This window comes from Gallinula chloropus (assembly GCF_964237585.1).
Source record: "Gallinula chloropus genome assembly, chromosome: 13".
Lineage (NCBI taxonomy): Eukaryota > Metazoa > Chordata > Aves > Gruiformes > Rallidae > Gallinula > Gallinula chloropus.
This window is the reverse complement of record NC_140098.1, coordinates 4206593-4226458: the sequence shown is the minus strand read 5'-3', so window position 1 is coordinate 4226458 and position 19866 is coordinate 4206593. Positions and strand designations below refer to the sequence as shown.

Genomic DNA, 19866 nt, shown 5'->3' with positions numbered 1-19866 from the left:
GAGAAGGCTCAGGTGAAGTTCTGACAAAAGGGTTACCTGTTTGGCTTGTCTTTTTGCTGAACAGGTTATTTTTCTTTTTTCTTTCTGGCTTTATTATCCTAATTATTATCCATTTTTAACTAGCATATTTAAGAAGCAACAGTACTCTCTTTAGCATAGACAACCCTTTGCTGAAAAGTCAACCTAACAGAGATGGCGGCAACCCCAAAGTCTTCGCCAGTTTCCATCCGTTAGGAGCCTCCCCACTGGAAAGGCGGCATCTGCAGTATTCGCAGCGCTGGCTGACTTGCTCAAACAAGAAGCAAGGGTGTCAGAGCTGCAGGGGAGAGAAGGGAGGTGCAGGGAGAAACCTGTATTGGCAGCTGAGTACTTCCCCAGCAAGCCGAGGAGGGCAAACCTCATTAGCTTCTCACTAGAACATGAGATACCAGCACAGGGTAGGTAACGCCACCGCCACAGCTACGTTTTCAAGTCAGTCAAATTCTGCAGTTAACTACAAGAGTTCAGTTCTAGATGTCTTCTGAGATGGAATGGTACCTACTAAAGGTGAACTGTACAAGTTTGATACTTCTATATGCTGGCCACCATTCTTGGTTGCTGATATTTGGACTTAAGAGCCTTAGGCTTTCAGCAGCTGTTTTTGGATACTCTGACCTGTGTTCCCCAGCCTGGACAACCACCAGAGATCACAGGAGTAGGTAAAGTCTCAGACCTTACTTACTGATTTTTACTGTAAATACTGTTAACTTTTCTTATGCAAGTATGTATGCATCTGTCCATGTTAGTAAAAGGTTTGTGCTTCCCCATCTTTTTCATGATGAAAATTTGGCCAGTGTCCTATGGCAGAAGTTTGTTGAGTTTTTTAGACATCCCATAGTTGTTGTTCTTGTTGTTCAAACAACTTCCAAATCATCAGATCTCAAATGGAATCCACCAGATAAGGGTTTCAGAGTACTGCACAGAGGATAACAACTGAATGCAAAAAAACAGACAAAGTATCTGCAAGCCTTCCCATGGACCGGTCCAAACGTTCAAACCAAGTGCACAGCAATGAAGGTGGCAACCAGTGTTTCAGAAAAGGCTGCCCCTTCCCCAAGCTAAGCATGCCAGTAACAACGTTATTTTGCTTCAGGAGAAAGACCTACTGTTCATGGCAACACCTCAAACAGAAAGGATGATACTGCAGTGTAAACTGAAATCAGAAATATTCTTCCCTTAAAGACCTAAATTGGCTCAGCCTAGCCATGGAGCAATATTACACTAGGAGGACTCCTCCTGAGGCCCCAGCTCTGCAAGACTCTGCCTCCACCATGGGGTAACAAGTGGTTCTCCCAACAGATAAAACAGAAGACCCAATGCTGCCATCAACACCGAGATTGGGAATTACCTCTGGTTCAGGGGAGATACAAGGGGTGTGTTGGAGATTAACTGTACCTTCCCTCTAAGCCACACAGTGCTTTAAAAGCCAGGCAGACTCCATCTAAAATTGGATTTTGACCTACGGAATAAATTTCCCACCCCAAGATCAAGGAAGAGGATTTTGCTACTAAAATCCCTCCAAGATAAGAAACATCCGTCAAGAGTAGTTCTAACATGCTTCACATGTATTAACAATGACCACTGCAAAAAGTGGATTACACTAAATGGCATTTGCAAATGATCAATATTAAACAATACCAACAGCTATGAAAAAAATACTAGGTTTTACTCTGCTTGTTTTATGCAGAGGGACAAACACCCAAATCAAACCAACCCAACATCAACCAAAGCAACTCCAACCTCTCCAATCTTTTCAGACTATGCTGGGAGTCCCAGTCTGAAACTATGACAGATAAACCTCATTTACAGGTGACACTGAAAAAGACATTTCACACATGCTGTAATGTACAGGCAGCATAAAATTAAAAGTCACTTAAAATTAACACAGCACTCAAAGGAAAGCTAAAATTTGTTACAGCAAACACACTATTAACACTGTGCAACCTCTGCTTTAGGTAAAAGGCTTACACATTTCTGACAGAAGGCAATCTCACAGCCTGAATTAACTGGTACTAACAGAACACCTCTTCAATTAAAGCAAAATTGTTGTTAATTCTAGCAAATACATTTGTCGATTTTTAATCAAATTAAATTTTTCTAGATTAGCATAAAATTAATATAGTCTATAAGTACAATAAAAGGAAAAGTACCTACACTTGATGAAAATAGTAAACATTAATCAGACCAGAGGAATCAAGCCAAAGGAATTATTTCAGAGATGGATAGCCAGCTGATTTTGCAATCAACCAGTAAGTAGTAGCAATGTACTTCATATTATTATTAGAAACAAAACCATAACTAACAACAAGTTGTTTCAAAACTGCAGACTGAAAGGTTAAAGCTAACCCTAATTTTTGCATATTATTACAGCACCAAACTTCAAAATGCATAAAAAACGCAGGAGGCCAAATGAAAACACTAGTCTCACCCACATAAAATAGTTGAGCATTTACATCTGACACATTAATATCCTGGGATCTTAAAAGCAGTGCTTTCAAGAAGTAATAAATCCAGTATTTTGTTCCGTAGGATAAATTGTTTTAATAGCAGGCAACGAAGTACTTGGAGGGGATGCAGAGAGCGGTCAGCTCCCGCTTTGCAATGCAACATTGCCCCCACCTGGACAAAGGGATTTGGCTTGGCAGGCTGGCATCAGGGTGTGACCCGTCAGGAGACGTGTAAAGGCCACAAGAAGTGTTTGGAAAGGCTCACAGCAAACTGCTACCATCTTGCCTGGCACACTCTTTCCAAGCTCACCTAAGTCCTTTAAGTGACTTATTGAAAGTCTCCTCAGTATTTTCTTGAAATAAATGATAGCTGCTCAGTACTCATAAAGAGTTCCTTTGTGTTATATACTTTCTCATTCCTGCAAGAATGAGAACAGTGCATTTTCTACAAGTAGTACTGCACAACACTGAGACAAATATACCTGTCTCGTTTCAATGCACTATGTATGTATACTGCCTATGCATATTTTGTGTGTATATGAGATAAATGTACATAGCTTATACAGAAAATTACAATTCCTTTGGTTGTAGAAAACTACATATTATGTTTTTAGATAAAATAAGTAAGATCAGCAAAGTAACTTCTATTTCACTTAATAAAAGCTTCACCTTCATGAATAACCATGAACAACTAAATCTGACCAGTTCCTGCAATAAGCAACTTTATTTTGCAATATTTTTCACAGACCTCGGAGTGACCAACAACTCCAGGAAGGCTGAAAACTGCCCTTGATCCCTTTTGTGCCATGAACAAATAAAAGCCCTGAAAACTTAGCATCTTCCCTTCTTCCACATCTACCTGTATCTGCTGTCAGGAAAAATACCCTTTGATGAACGAAGCTTCTGAAACAACAAGATGAAGAGCTCTACAAGTTAAAATAGGATCTTTTGACAGCACCAGAAGTTATAACAATAAAAAATGTATTAAGAGGTACATACAAGTGCTAACTGAAAGGAAAGGAAACAAACCTAAGTTTAGTACAGCTCGAGTAGAAAGCACGTTATGCACAGGCAGGCAGTGCTCCTGGAAGGCTGCTATGCCTCTGCTCTGGCAAGTACACCACGGCGCCAGTATCACAGCACAGGGCAACCATCCCCTTCCAGAGATCACCTCTTCTAGTGCCCCCTGGTGTCAATATTACTCTGATGCCTTAAATTCGCATCAGAATATTAAGGAAAGAAATTTTAAAAAATTACTCCTCAGAGTTAAATTATTCTTGTAATTTTTTTTTCAACACTAGCCCGCTTTCCCAACTCTTATTTGGCAAAGCAAATAACAATACCTGTTAATATTGTCAAGACAGCTTTAAAACATCAAGCATAGATGCATTATGCTGAGATTGTACTTCTAGGACAGGACGTGTTTCATTTTCTGACACTACCAAAATCTTCCCTAGTGCTTAACTTCTGGTACCTGAATGGAGTAAAACTATTTTTGCAGGTAAAAAACTCATTTTACTGCCATCAGTAGCAGGCTATGGAAACAGCAGTGAGCTTTTGCAGCAGACAGCACCCTGCTTCAGTAAGGTTACTGTACTCTCCCCAACCCTGAAATCAGTAAGCTTAAATCTCTGTGTTAAAAGAAACAGTCAAATAAAATGAAAGATGCCATCTGATGATCCATCCTGTTTCCATCTGAACTTCTAAAGTTAGTTTTATCTTATAAATAGGCCCACTGCAAAGACAAGGTCTCTCCCTCCGAGGGCCAGTGCACTTCACAAGCAGTTGCTACTGTACTCCTGCTATTTGTGCTTTCACCCAAGTCCTTTTAACAAAGGACATGCTGGCCCTCACTCCAGGGAGGACTCATGTCCCCCATTAATTAATTGCTGTTACTGAACTGGGCCCTAGACCCACCGAAGCGCCCGTCTTGCTCGGGGTGCACGGAGCAGACACAGCACAGCCTCTGTGGGGGGCTCTGAGGAGGGACTGCCTCTGGGCAGGGAAAGGGGACCACGCCATGCATCCAGCAGGCATTCGTTAACACGTGGCTTAGAACAGGTATTTCAGAATGTTCAAAATGACGAGTGCTTCAGCAGAATGGACAATTATTTTCAGAATTGTGCAAAGCCAGAATGGACCAACTAACCCCCAGAAATGTGGAGTACTTGAAGGTCAGTGAGCCTGCCAAAGAAAGTTGCTCACTAAGTGCCCAACTTTCACTGAGCCACATTTGTCAGATGCCATAAAGAGACAAAGACTTGTGACACCTGCAGAAAACTATCTCAGGTAATAGCCAGATCTGTTTCAGTGACACCTGGGGTCAGGCTTATTTTCTCACATTTTTCCTATTTAAGTGTGAGCCTCATCATGAAGAATCAATCTTTATTTTAAGATCACAGAAGCCATTTCTGTTGTCAAACGTTTTAGAAGCCCTGCTGATCAATTGCAATAAAATAATCAACTCCCAATGTGCCTTTGGTGTGCAGCAATGCCAGGAATCCACAATGGCTGGCTGCACAAACCACTAGCCAGCCAACTGAGTGCAATAAACTGCTATTTTCCTGAATACCTACTCAAGATCAAAATGTAAAGTACATGTTTCAGGTTCAGCACCTTGAACGGTTCCTACATCAAACCACTGAACCACAAAGGTGCCACAGGCTTCCTTAGCTGCAGCCTTTTTATTTTGATGGCCAGTTTTCTTCCCAACAGCCGTGGTGTGGCTCCATGCTGCAGTATGGAGTAGGTAGGGTGGGAGCAGCAGACAGAAGGGAGGACCCAAGGGGATTTGCTTCCTTCATTTTTAAGAAAGCAGATGCTTTCACTGTTCAGAAGGCAGATGCTGATTTGCCAAGACCAACTCTTTGCAGAAACACACCGGCTTTGACTCAAAATTCTCACAGACCTTATTTCCCAGCCATAACTTCCAGCCAAAGTCTGAGACTGATATGAGGAGAGCTGAAACTAGAGGTATCAATCTCCCATGAGGGCACTGAACCAGTTTCTTTCCCAAGTGTGAACAAAAGCAAAATAGCTGCAAAAGGAGAGATGAGACACTTCCCCATGAAGAACAAGCAATGCAGGGGATGCCGTTGGATGGACCGGAGCTCCAGGAGCTCATTTACACCATTTATGCATAGAGGGGAATCAGATCTCTGCTCCTTGAATTTATCTGGGTTTGTCTCTTCTTGAGTAGCAACTTTAAATTTGTTCTAATTTGAAAGACTTTTTGTTATGCAAACTGTACTCAGGGGGAGGTTGGCTCAAAAACCCCTGGAAAATTTGGTTCAGTTATTTTCTGTGCCTGGCCTTGATGGAGGCTTCCCATGCACAGGGCAGAGACTGCACACTACACTTCAGCTTATGACTCTGCTTTCCATACTACAAGACATAGTTACAGCCTCACTGCAGAAACAGGAGGCGTCCTGGCACATAATGAGTAATGCAATACCTTGAGATGATGCAGTAAACCTCAGCCTAGGGCTCAGTTTCAATCCAAGCTGTCACAGGTTTAAGATGACAGAAAAAAACCCCAGTATTTTTGCATCAGCCTGGCTGTATGTCATCACTGCAGGCAGTGATTTGCAACATTCTGAATAGAAGATGTTATTTAAGGATAGAATCGAGTGAGAGGGCTGAGCGCCTAGAATTGCGATTCACAAGGGTGGTCAGCTTACCCACTTATCCACATGACCTTTCTGACCATGGAGACAACAGACACTTGTTTAGAAGAAGTGTTTGGTTTAGATCATATTGATCATACAATTTAAATGTTCACCACATAGATGTTATAGTAGATGAATTATTTATATAAAGCACTGACTTGCTGCTACTGCAATATTTACTTTTACTATCGATATCAGTTAAGTGCATGTATCTATTGAATACCTAAACTTCCCTAAAAACATTGATTTCTATGTCAATCATAATGCTTTGTGTTAGTTAGCTATTTTGGTTTTAACATTTAATAGACTGAAAATGACTGTGCTGCTTAGCAAGACAGTCCAGACTAACACGAAGTGCCAGAAATTCTCTTTATAGTCCTTGTCCCGCACTGGGATCCTTTAGCGCAGAAGCTGCACCCGTAAGAATGTGGGTTATGATGCAGTATCAGAGATGTAATTTCCTACCAGTTTCTTATAGAAGGAATAAACCCATTTGATGTAGCTTCATTTTCAAAAATGAAAATCATAAAACCAGGCCACAGTTTTTGAAGTCTGAATAGCTGTCTTAAAAGGAAAATGAAATACCATAGCACAAGTATTTTTACCTATTATCTCCTGTCAATACCACAAAGTCCCTGCAACTTAAAATTTAAGAGAGCAGGCAACAGATGCACCTGAGTGCTTCAGAGAAGCAAAGCATTAGTCTTTCAAATGGTTTTTTTCTAATATGCAGGTGCTTTGTTGACTTATTTACTGACACTGCACTGCTTCATACATAAAAACCTGTGCAGCAGATTTCTGCAAAACTCATAAATGTTATTCATATCCACTAAATAATGTTACGAAAAAGACATTAAATTCTACTGAATAATTTAATAAAATCATACCAAGTACCCAATCTTCCGATTCTGTTACATACAAGTACAGGAATCGTTAAATTAGATTTATACCAAAATACTGGCGGAAGCACAAATAATCCATAAAACACTTCTACCTCTTTTTCACCTCAAGCAAAGCCAGTTTTTGCCAGTGTTCAGGGCTTCCTGAGATTATCCAACAGAGGGCTCCCAGTAGCTATTTAAAAGACTTAATTGAGAGCCAAACACAGGAACTCTAACATGTACATACAAACCAGCACACTGTCATTTTAATAACCTGTTCTGTATGCTCACACACGTGCACACCCACAACCACTTCAGAGATTTGTAAAAGCATTCAGTAAACCCACCCAGGCAGTGCCCTGTCACCATCTGTACGCTGCTGAAGTACCCTCGCTCAAGATTTCTTCCAAAACACTATTTTTAATAGTGGAAAATTAGTGGGGTTTTTAAAATAGTTTTTACACAAATTAAATGACATTTTCTTACAATTTCTTTACTCTCACATGAGAAAAATCCTAAGAAAAGTACGTGGAAAAAAGTCTGACTGCTGTGTGAGCATCAGCCCATGTGAGAGGCAAGGGCAGAGACTGAAGCCCAGGCAGGTGCTTGTGCGCAAGCTGATCTACACCTGACAAACTTCATCTCATCAAGACAAAAATGCAACTGGGCTGTCTCAGCAAGAGGGTACTTCAAACTCGGTTAAACCTTGTTCTCTTCCCAAAGATGGTCACAAAGAGGGCTTGCAATACCGTAGCTCTGAAGTGCTTATGTGATCAATGTACTTGGTAGATGACATTTTTCTGACATCCACATCTCTGAGGTCAATAACCCCCAAACGTTTTGGAAAGATTTTGCAAACAGATGACAAAAACTGAGTTTGCAAAGAGTAAAGGAAGGTATGTGCTCTTGGGGTTTATGCAGGTCTTCAGCCATCCACTAAACAAGAGACTGTAGCAAAAGGGTCTTATACATGCCCTTCTCCCAGTAACAGTATTCCCCCTCACTGTTTAAAGGCGTTAATGTTACATACTGGATCCATAATGCACTGTGGCATCTCTTCTCAGTAACATGCTGAGATTTCCTGTAGGCTACACACTTTCTTGGAAAATTTAATCAAACACCACGGCCAGTACACTATCATGGTGGTGTGTACTGCTGGATCAAAAAACCTCACAGCACATCATTTACCCAAACACAGTGTGATCATAAATCAAATCTATTGTCCTGCAATAAATTAACATTAGTATTCAATGGATTTAATAAGCTATTCACCACAGATGAAGATAATACTATTGTACAAGATACTTTTAAAAGTTTTGAGTGTATTAGAAAGAAATCACCCATCTGTAGTCCAGTAAATTCATTCTGCAGGACCTGCAGATGGACCCAGAACATCATCCAACAAGGCACACTTTTTTATTTCTGAGATTGAATTTGTTTTCCGTAACAACTTTTGAGCTTATCTATGATAACACTAATTTGCTTTTCTCCACACCTTTACATTCAACTGTGAAAATACATACCTGGACCCTTTTTGCATGTGCTACAAAAGTAATCTAATACATATCCTCCACTGAATGTCGGTGATTAACTCCTCCAAAACTAGTCTTGCACTTTTATAAATGCAGACTTCTTGACTGAAGTCCTTGGAGGTAAAGTACAAAAGCTTTATTCTGCCATGTTATGCACCACACCATGTACCTGGTGCTTTCCTTCACCCTGCTTTTACCTGCAGTGATGCCGCAAGGCATGTGGACGTAGGATGCAAGGAGAGAAAAATGTATGGTATTTGCAACTGGATTATGGCAATGCTAAACTAAGCAAAATCTTTTTAGAAATTCCTGGCACATTACAGAACTAGAAGCCCCCTGCCCTAACCTGAACCAAGGTGAGTTTGATCTCCTCACACATTCGAAAGTCTGCTTTCAGGCCAAGGTGTCTGGGTGCACATAGGCATTTGGAAGATCTAATCCATACTGCAGTTCAATGCAATTCTTTAAAAGCAGCCAACACTCTCTCAGCCCTCTTGCCCCACCATCAGAGCTGAGGTTTGGGTATGAAGTTCAAGAGCAAACTCAGATGCCAACTTTTACAACTGCCCTCATACTTAGAATACAGCCATTTCTCCACCTAAATTCCAAGTGCACACAGAAGTGTCTGAAAACAATCTCTCTTACCCCTTTCAACTGGAGATGCAGGTAAACAGGACCTTTGGAAGACACCAGACTAGTCTGGCATGCAAAATTACACACTATTTTAAATACTTAGACTTTCATCATTATGTGGCCATCATTTTGCTAATTAATTCCTAGAGTACATACAATGCATGTATGAAACAGCAACAGTGCCACAAAACCATCAAACAAACTCTAATCCTTTACTCACCACAAGTCTCCATCTTCAATAGTCTTATCATTCGGGGCTCCAGCATGGCCATAGTGCAACACAGAGGAGTTCTCCCCACTGACAGGCAAAAAAGAAAATTACAATTACCAGAAGCAGAAACATTCACACACACAGCACGAGCAGAACACTGCAAACACAGGACATTGGAGACACTGGTGTATTCGTGTATTAAGCAGGAAATTGCAGCCTGAGAAGCGCCACAGGCGCTGCGTGGCACAGGCTGGGACAGCACGCCCTGCAGCTCACTCAGCACGTGGGCATGGAACGGGCAGTTTGCTCTTCTGCCTGCAAAACAGGACCTTTCTGCAGAAGGAACTCGTCACAGTTCACATAAATATTTCCCATGCCCGTAACAGAGTTAAGGAAGCAAGTATGCAAGACTAATTTTTCATCCTACAGCTGCTGGTTACCTTCTAGATTTTTGTGATTACGAAGTTTCCCTGTTTGAGGTTAAACTTTCTGAGGCATAAAAACCTGACTTCCACTGGAGTAAAACCCAATGTGTATGAAACGGTCTAGGAGCCACTGGGACTGAAAAAATTCAGCTGTCCAAGTAAACAGCTCCAGTTCACCTCTGGCATGGCTACACATCATCTCTGCTGGAGCGGACACACTGCACACTGCTCAGGGAGCATTCACAGCATACAGCACCAGCAGCAGTATCAGGCATGAGAACTGTCACCCTGCTCTTACCTCCTAGTGAAAAAAAAAAAATTAAAAATCACATTACAAAGAGAAAGAGTTTTATTCCTGGAAACCTTTCAGACTCAACTGCTGATTCACAGGAATAAAACATCTCCACAGAAGGATGGACCCTTGTTCTCTGCTTCTGAAGCTCCAAGATACATTTGGTGACCTACATTTGGCCTTGCCATTCTCTTTTGTGTACTGATATTCCCCCAGGCCTATCAATCAGTTAAAAGGCTGGTAAAGATCTCAAGTTCTACGTATGTTTCTTTTGCTATTCTCCTCAGACACATTCCCTCTCTCTCTCTTTCTCTTCAGAAGGTGGAATTATATCATACCCAACAACACGCGTGTTGGGACGGGGTTACTGCAGCATCTCTCTGACCCTCCAGCTGATTTGGTCTGTACCCTGCTCTTCATCAAAACCCTACTGGTCATCCTGTTCAAATTTGATTCTTTGAAGTCGTGATGGTGGAACAGCTTCACAGCTTAGGTGAATGGAATCTGAGGCTCAATTTCCATGAATTTTTAATTGTGTCTGGAGTAAACGTGCCATCTGACATACTTCTCCTAACAGACTCTGTAAGTGTTTACTATAGAGGAGAAAGTACATGCTGCCTAAAGTTTCTGAAGTCTCTCAATCTGAAGGGCCAGATCATGTTAATATTTGAAAACAGTGTTTATTGTTAAGTATTGTTTAGAATATAAGAATCACTATGTAATAAAGCAGTGAAGAACAAAGTTTCAGAATCATGGGAATGACTTTCTCAAATTATACACACACCAAAGGGAAAAATTAAAGTTGTTAAATCAAGAAATAAAAAACTCCACAGAATTAAGGCTGCAACAAATTTGTTTTGTGATGCTGGTCCAATGGCTCAAGCAGAACTTTACAACCAGCTCCTAGCTGGCTGCTTTTTACCTCTTGGATGCCTGACTTGGGAACCTATGCTGTTGTGCTGCCCCATAAAGCTCACACATAAGATGAAGACAGATGTGAGCTTCCCTCTGAGATGTCCTGTCTCCTGAGCACCAGTAGAATTATTCCTTCTGGCCGTAATTCTAGTTTTCCATGCCAGGACACCTTCAGACTTAGTTTGCTTTGTCTGAAGAAAAGATCTACAACAGGACAGTGACCTGTGCTTGCAAGAAAAGGCCTTTCTGTGCCAGGAGATGTGTGCAGTAGGAACTGTGTTCCCAGTCTCAGCCGTCTCCTTTCATGTGCAGGTGACAGCAGTGGAGACAGCTCCCACCCCTGCGTTGGGCCACCAGCATGACCAGAGGAGGCAGCACTGTTCCCTGCCTGAAGAACAGTTTCCCAGCTGGAGGGGGAAGAGTGGGGACAGTACGTGGAAGCAACTGCAGTGACCTTGGTGCTCTGTGTGACACTGTGAACCCACATGCTTGAGGTTTAAGGAAAAAACAAAAAAAAAAATTAAAAAACCCAACACCTGGCATGCACACACAGCAGTCAGGATTGTAGGTGCAGGTATTATTCCTTATCTCCTTCTAAAAATGTGGATAAAGCAGGAGAAGCAAATAGCACATGCATATATTTATCATCACCTTTTAAAAAATGATCATGAAGCTTCAGGGCATGACTCCTTGCTAATGCAGCTGCAGATACCTTGTTTACTTATCATCATATGCAGGCATCCTAGGTGTCATATGCCATACCAGCTGCTTAAACCAGTTGCATATTCAACTCAGAGCACTGCACAAATGCTTTCAACAATAGACACTGCAAGTACAAAGATGGGGGATCTCTTTTGCATGTTGTACTGTAAAGGTTTTAGTTTACAAAATATTTCTGTAAGGTTCAGCACCAACTGCTAGGGAAGATGCATGACAAAATCTGGTTTTCAGCACTGTCAGTGAAGTGCTGAGCAGCACACAATCTTTCTTGGCATTGGGGACTCCTTATCTGTCACACACATCTTGGCACTGCAGGGTGGATGGGATCCTACCACAGAGAGCACAGTAGGTGCTGAAGACCAGATAGGCACACCAGATGCACTCCAAGTTTTTGTCTGTTAGAAGCAGCTGGAGGGAGGAGGTGTGTTCACTTGGGACTGGCTCTGGGCAGGTCCCCTAGGCTGAACACCCATTAGCAACCAAGGCACAGCAGATCTGCTCCTGAAAGCTCTTTCCAGATGTTCTTCACCCAAAAGAAGTGTACCACATGCACTCCAAGACTGGAGCAAAGCCCCACAGCTGGGTCCAAGCAGGATATCTTGCTTCAGAAATGCATCCAAACTGAAACACAGATGTGGACACATCTCCAGCCCATCCCTGCCATGAAGAGGTCCAAGTCCAACCTTCCCACAGGAAGTGTCTTTACCACTGTCCTGAGATGAAGGCCAGAAAGATGCTTTAGGAGCAATGCTACAGAAGTCACATGTACTCACAAGGTAAATGTCAGCACTAGCCCGAAATTGTTCATGATGACTCAGACTGCAGGTGGCTTTAGAACAATTTAAACAAATCCCCCAGCCACTAGCAAAGCAAATGAGCCTCTGGTAGAGGCAATTTCTCTTCTTCCCAAAAAGCAACAGTTGAAAGGTCTGGCATTAGAGCTCCATGGTCAGGGTTTAAAAAGAAGCGCTGTGGAGCGGTGTGGATCACTGGCAGTTCCACTACATTCCTGGAGGTCAGCACCTCTGAAAACTGCAACACGTGAGGCAGCCAACCTGAAAAATTCTCCAAGAGATTTCTGTGCATCTATTTTTATTCCTTTAATAATTTGCCTCTAACCAGTGCCAAAGATGTGTTTGTTGCAGAAAGAATTGCGTGAAGCAGCAGAGAAGCTGCAAATTAACATTGCTGAGAATGCAAGCAGTAGGAACAGATTCAGAAGGAAAGGAAAAAATGTCCCCTAAATACATACTCATGGAACCAGAATGCATTGGGTTGGACAGGACCTTAAAACTCATCCAGTTTCACGCCCTGGCATAGGCAGGGACACCCTCTATTGGCCCTAGGTTGCCCAAAGCCCCATCCAACCTGGCCCTGAAGATCAGAAAACACCCTGAAAACAAATGATTAGAAGAAAAAAAAGTCAGCTGTATTTTAAGAACAGGACTAAGATGGGCATCGGGCATTATAAAAAGTGCAGCTATTAGCTCTACATTAAGAAATCTAAAGAAAAAACAACAGACCATTAACTAAATCAGTACATTATTTCCATCATGATTTAAATTAAAAAATCAATGCAGAAGGAAGCAGTAACAGCCTTCTCTCCACTTTTTCATCTAAGAGATGAAATCTTAGAAAAGTTGTACTGAAAAGAAAGAAAGAAAAACAAATCCAATAATCTTATCCATAAAGCTTTACTTTCTGGTACAGAAAGGCATTTTGCTGTACTACATGAATCACTTGTATCATCTGATGAGAGCTGTCATCTGCCTGGAGACATCTGTCAAGAAGATTTGAACCTAAGTCTAAGATGCTGCAGTGTCATGTAGCTGACCATGGCTTCGGTGGTGGTTGCAGAGACACTGAGGCCCTCACCTCCACCTAACTCCAGTTGGAAACTGCTCCGGGTTACCAGTGGATGCCACCCATTGCAGGGGCAGCAGGCACCACTGTACAGTGCATGTAACCTAACCCTTGCTTTCCCCTTTGCAAAAATGGTTCCTTGTTACACTAGGACACTGAAACGAAGAATTCATTAGCATTTGAGCACTACTTGGAAGTCAATACGCTGCAGATTAGTGTGTTTATCAAACTACTGCTCTCATTTAATGGCACTTACATTATGTCTCTCTCTGCTTCGAACCACTCACAAATCAGCAGTGTTTGAAAGGGTTCCTACCTCCAGGCCAAACCTGGCTATGTGACCACCTGTGACACCAGTGTGTGGATGTTATCATTCTCAGCTCCCTGGTGAGTAGCACATGTGAGTACAGAAAACACATCTGGTCACACCAAACACTCATTACCCCAAGAGCACAACGCTGGACAGGGACAGCAACAAGTGCATGCACCCAATGTGTGCCTAGTGATTTATTCCTGTACTGAAATATACTATTCTTCTGCAATATCACTGTTTTAAGTGTTGGGAAAACAACAAAATGGATACAATAACAAAGTAACAGTTCAAAATACCAACTGCAGAAACTATTTTCAACTGTAAATGCAGTTGAGTGTAATATTTACAATGCGTGACATTTTCATGGTAATAAAAAATGCCTGTTATTTTAATTGAATTAATCAAATAGATGTACTTACATTCATTTGATTAGGACCTGGCTTAAAACTGTTAGTATTATTCACTCTTACTTCATCGCTCATACTCATAACACAGCGATTTTCAGACAAAGGCCTTTGCATTCTGCCTAATGGAATTTTACATCATTTTTTGAAACCAAGTTTGTCTGTGCTTTTAATTGCAGCACCAGGATACAATGCCAGCTCCCAACTGCAACGAATCACAGCATTGTTAGGCTTTCGCATTCCAAGGGCAGCTCTGCCATTTGAAGGCAGCTCAGACTTCTCTCCCATGCCTCCCATGGCCTTCCAGCATGGTGGGACAGGACACCCAGGAAGTTCCTGTCATCACCCACTTGGAACTACTGTTGGGGCCCTCATGTCCTCCTGGGTTCCCAGGGCCAATTAAAACGAGTCCTGTGTTTTTCAGTCCTGCAAAGAGTTTAGTCTGTCCCTCAGGGTCACAAGGACCCACTACACAAGCACAAAGTAAATGTCTCTATAGGTTTAGTGAAGCCATTGATGTTCTCAAGCACCCAAAACAGATCCTGCAACATAGGTTCTGATTCACTGTGAGTAACTGTGAAGTCTGTGTGGCTGTGAAAAACCATACTCAGAAACAACTTGATTTTACCATCACAGCAGTGACAATACCGTAGAGACGGAGTCCCATTTCAATGAAATGTTAATTCCCAAGTTATAGGATGGTACTTAAACCACGGAATTTTTCAGACAATTTAGATGTACAAGTTGCCATAAAACTGCTCATGCTCCTACTGCAATTTTGCATATAAATTGGAAAATTGCATTTACAAATAAGCAATTGAGTAAACAGCAGAGTCAGAGATGCTAATTATCCTTATTACCTCCAAAGCAATATAACATTACTGTCATTAACATAAAAATTATTTTTATAAGTGTAATGGACTTCAGTGTAGGGCAAGTGTCTGAGTAGCAGCAGATCTACAAGTGGAACATGTGTACCAACATACATGCCTCATCTGTTGGGTATCTGTGATTAGATTAATTCTACTGACTAAATAAGATTAATCTCTGCACAAAACACACAGCTGTCATCTGCATATATCCTACACTATTCTCTTGAAATTCTGAGAATAAAAAAATGTGCATTTCTCCACAGGGAGAACTTCTATAATGCTTTCCCAAATACACCACCTTCAGCACTAGCTGCTCAGCAAGAAAAACAGCAGAGAATTTCAAAATTCAAAAAAGATCAAACTAATCACATCCTAACCTTTAAGGCAAAGAATTCTGAGAACAATACGAGATGCTTAAGGTGTACTTCAAATGGAGTATTTTTGAGCATCACAGAATAGCTCTAAAGCCCTTCTCCATAACGCTATTTAATAAAAAGCCAATTGCAGCACAGATGTGAGCATAAACATCATCTTGGCAGCAGCAGCAGTCACTGGGGACTCTCTCGAGTGTAGCAGAATCCGTAACCAAGTTACTTCTTTAAGAAGCAGTGTTAGCCACCTTTGACATTTCCAGAAGAAGCGGTTCTAAACTCCCTCTGATGGTACTGGCAAACACATCGTGTGCCTACAAGGAGCAGTTTTACAAGTATCCAGCGGGGAACTGACCATACAGACTGCTCAGTAAAAACCATTGACTTACCTGCCGCAGATGCAAGTGTAGGAAGTGTGACGCATGCCACCACGAGTATAGCAGTAGTGCTGGAACAGGCTGCAAAGAAAGAAAGGTGGTCATTAATAATAGATTCAAAACCACCACAAGACAGGGAGAAAAGCAAATCTTGTTTTAGTACAGCTGTGCTGATGCAAGTCCCCGGCTCCCCGACGAGGCGCTGCCAGTTCCCACTCGGCTGAGCTCTCCATTCACCCGCAGCCGCAGCTCGGTACTCCTGCCAGCGTCATGCCATTTCCACCAGGCCCATCAAGCAGCTCTGCAGCAGAGAAGGGCTCACGTGCAGCTCGGTAACTTCAAATGGCAAACTGCTTTCCTTGGCAACTCAGCACAGAAAGGCAAATTACTATGGCAGAAGGCAGGTCATCTGACCCCAGAACCAACAGGATGGTAACAGCTAAAGGCTGCAGCTGGCCAGACTCTGGAGTTGAGGAAACCCCTTCCTGCTGCATTTCAGACGCACAATGACACCCACCAGCCTTATTTTCAGCCCTGCTGCCTTCAGACTACGGCGCATTGATTCAGCAAAAGCAAAGTCCAACCATCCCTTCACAGGGAAGGAGCTCACCAGAGAGGGCAAAGCTCTGCAAAGTCATTTCTTTCAAGAGAAGCTCTCTCATTTTTATCACCTCAGTGATAACCTCTAATGAAAGCCGAGCTAAACATCCCAACACATGTGTGAAGCCTGAATGGCCTCAGACCAAGCTGCACAGCCTCCTGTCCTGACAAGCCCACAGAGCTCTCCCATTACACCAGGCCAGGCACTTTCTGCTGCTAGTGTCACAGTTCATGCTGGAGAGGATGGTCTGGTGTTTTCTTGTCTGTAGAGCAACAGACACAATGAAAACCTTAAGGCTATTCCTTTTCAGAAGGAAAAATTTCCCCTGACCCAAACACAGGAAAACAATTAACACAGACTCAGTCCCAACAGGAAGAACATAATGTGATAACATTAGGCTGAGTCCACAACAACCTAAAAAGAACATTCCAACACAACACTGTTCACTTTTGTGTGAGGTACAGGGAAGGGAAAGGGGAGCCCCATGCACTCCAACAGCACTTCTCTTGCACTGCCATCCTGCTGGAGGAGCTGTTTGGCCTTAAAAGCATAAAACATTTTCATCTTCACTGTCAAAGTCCCCTTCACATGAGGGCAGATGTGCCCAAAGCACAATTAATATAGGATTAGGTGCTTTAAGAGCTAAGCACATATCATGGATCCTTTTATTCTTTTTGAAATATGCTCTAATTACAATCCAATTCCCTTTAATATGGAATGAATTTCAAAAAGTCATTTCTTATAACACTGAAATCATTTCATTAACACAGAGTGATAATGGTGCTATTCAAAGAATAGAGATGTTGTGATTTTGTCCTTCTGCACTCCAGCAATCCATAAAACACAATTCAAATTCTTTGAAGGATATTAAAGGCGTTATTTGCTTGTACATCCAAAGCAGATTTTAAAATTACACAAAATGGCAGTCTTCAATGAGAAACAAAACAAAACACAAATCAATCACACAAGGAAAAAGAAAAGCCAACATTTAGAGACTTAGTAGGGAGACCCAGTTTAGAAGATCTCTTTTCTGCTCAAAATGCTGTGGTTTTATGAGGTATAAATATTAATTTTGTATTACCCCAGAAACCAGCCATAGCAACAAGGAGGTGAAGCGACAGAGAAGCTATGAAGAAACTCTGACATGGTGAGAGCACAGCAGCCGTATCACTAAATTGAGCTAGTAAAATTTACCACAGAAACCACCATTTGCTCTGACACAGACTTTTTTTTCACTGAATGGCCATTTTATACAGAAATGAAGTGATCTGCCCTTCCCCATCACACGTGCTGGCAAGGTTTACTCCAGAAGACACGACACTGTGAACAAGCATTTTATCCAATAACATATTATACTGTTATATACGTATAGTTACATTTTGGGGAACAACTTATAGTGTATTTTATAGACCCTTCACCTTAAATGATTGAACAAACTATCTTCTCTAGACAGCAACTTTCAGTAACCTTCTAAAGAGCTTTAAAAATGAAATAATGAAGGTTGTAAACATCTTTCCATCATTGGTGATGCAGGGATAGCAGGGTTTATTTTTCCATATGACAACTGATCACGTATTCATGGCTGCAATTTATGTGAAACTGTGCTGCCAAGTAATAGTATTCACCTTTTGCAGTACTCCCCAACTAGTTGTAAAAAGCAGTAAATAAATGAAGACATGCTTCGTATAATCCAGCTGTTGCCTGAACTTTGTTTGTGTTTTCTAAAGTAGGAACCTGATTGTTTCATCAAACATTATACTTTCTTTTAAGAGTAAGAAGGAAGCTCAGCGTGACTGAGCTGATGATAGTACAACTTTGCCAGGCAATGAGTTTTCTGCTAGTAAAACTACTCACCACATCTTTGCATTTACTTCTTTGGACAATGACTCATTAGAAACACGTTCGTGCAGTTAGAAAAAAAATTCAAAATCGAACATTTCTATCAGAAACAGACAACATCCTGGTACAACATGTCACAGATAAGTGAAGGATTGCATACTCCTTTAATAGCAGATGCTGGCTTTTCAAAGCTGAAAAATTTATATATAGAATTAGAGAAGCTGCCAGTACTTTGGAGTTAAAATCCTGGTTCCACTGAAGTTAATGCAGATTCTGCCACTAGACTTCTTCACACCAGGATTTCACTGTCTACACACTGCAAGAATCTTTATCCAAAAGTGTGACACAAAAATATAAAGTCTGAACTAGTTGGCTGGAATATCATTTAATCTGGCACTCCACATACATTGCAAATATTGCATCCTGAACTTTGCCCAGTCTTGTTAATTGGATGCTATGTCTGTTCAGGCAGTTTTTTGTTGGTGCTGGATCCTTAATGCAACCAGCACAGATAGAAAAGTTAAGCACCTCTTTCTCTTCTCCTCCTTTCACAGGTTTCAAAGCTTCCTGTTATGTTTTATGCAATATTTCCCTGGGGGTGTATGTATTTCTTATCATGCACGTACTGCCTTGGTGGTGTTTACAGATCAGCCATTGGTGTAGCTGCATGTCAGATGGTACCTTTTAAATGCACACAACTCTCTCTGAGCTGCCATGGGGTTTGTCTTGCTTTTAAGAGAACTTTTAAAGAAATAAAATTAGTGTAGAGGTACATTCTGGGTTTGGCACATTTTTCTTTTGCTGGAACATCAGCTGCTTTAACTGACTGACAATATGTGGAGATTTAAGGAAGTTTTAAAAACTTCACTGCTTCTTCCTTTAACTTAAAAAAAAGCAAGTATTAGCCACCATCAACTCAAGTAAATCTGACATGGGTGCACTCACCTCTATCCTTGCAGATTTGCAGAGGCACAAGATAGTGTTACCCCCGGCTCTGCTGAGTCTTGACTACCTTACTGACCATACTGACTTGAGAGAAAATTCCTCTTTCAGAAATAAGGGTTGTTACTCTTTAGAAATAACAGGACAAGTATATACTTGCTGCTTTTGAGATCTTAGAGAGTACTGTGTGCATCCAAACAAAACAACAAATCTCCAACCAGCTAAAAAAGCCATGAAAATAAAACCTGCTATGGACAGCCTTTCTGAAAACTGTGAACAGTTACTCTGACAATGATGCTTGTGTCTTATGATCATCTTTGCTTCAGATTCTACTGCTAATACACACTGACAATTGCAGTCAGTTCTGTGCTATGAATGTGAAATTAATCAAATCATTTAGGAAAACTTCTAACATTAAACTACTTTAAGTGGATTTATGGAATAAAGACACTTAAAGCAGAAAGAATAGAAACTACCTGTAATGACTTCTCTCTCACTTGTAACATATTTTCCCTTACCAC

At 41.4% G+C, this 19866-nt stretch overlaps 1 protein-coding gene across 1 annotated transcript in view; it reads right to left on the bottom strand.

Moving 5' to 3' along the window:
* PEPD (peptidase D) overlaps positions 1 to 19866 on the bottom strand; it is a gene marked incomplete at its 5' end in the record, with an annotated part of 132918 nt that overhangs the window by 43166 nt on the left and 69886 nt on the right. The window contains 2 exon segments of the mRNA XM_084269906.1: positions 9421 to 9498; positions 15976 to 16044. Of these exon segments, the coding sequence (XP_084126032.1) occupies positions 9421 to 9498; positions 15976 to 16044 (147 nt within the window).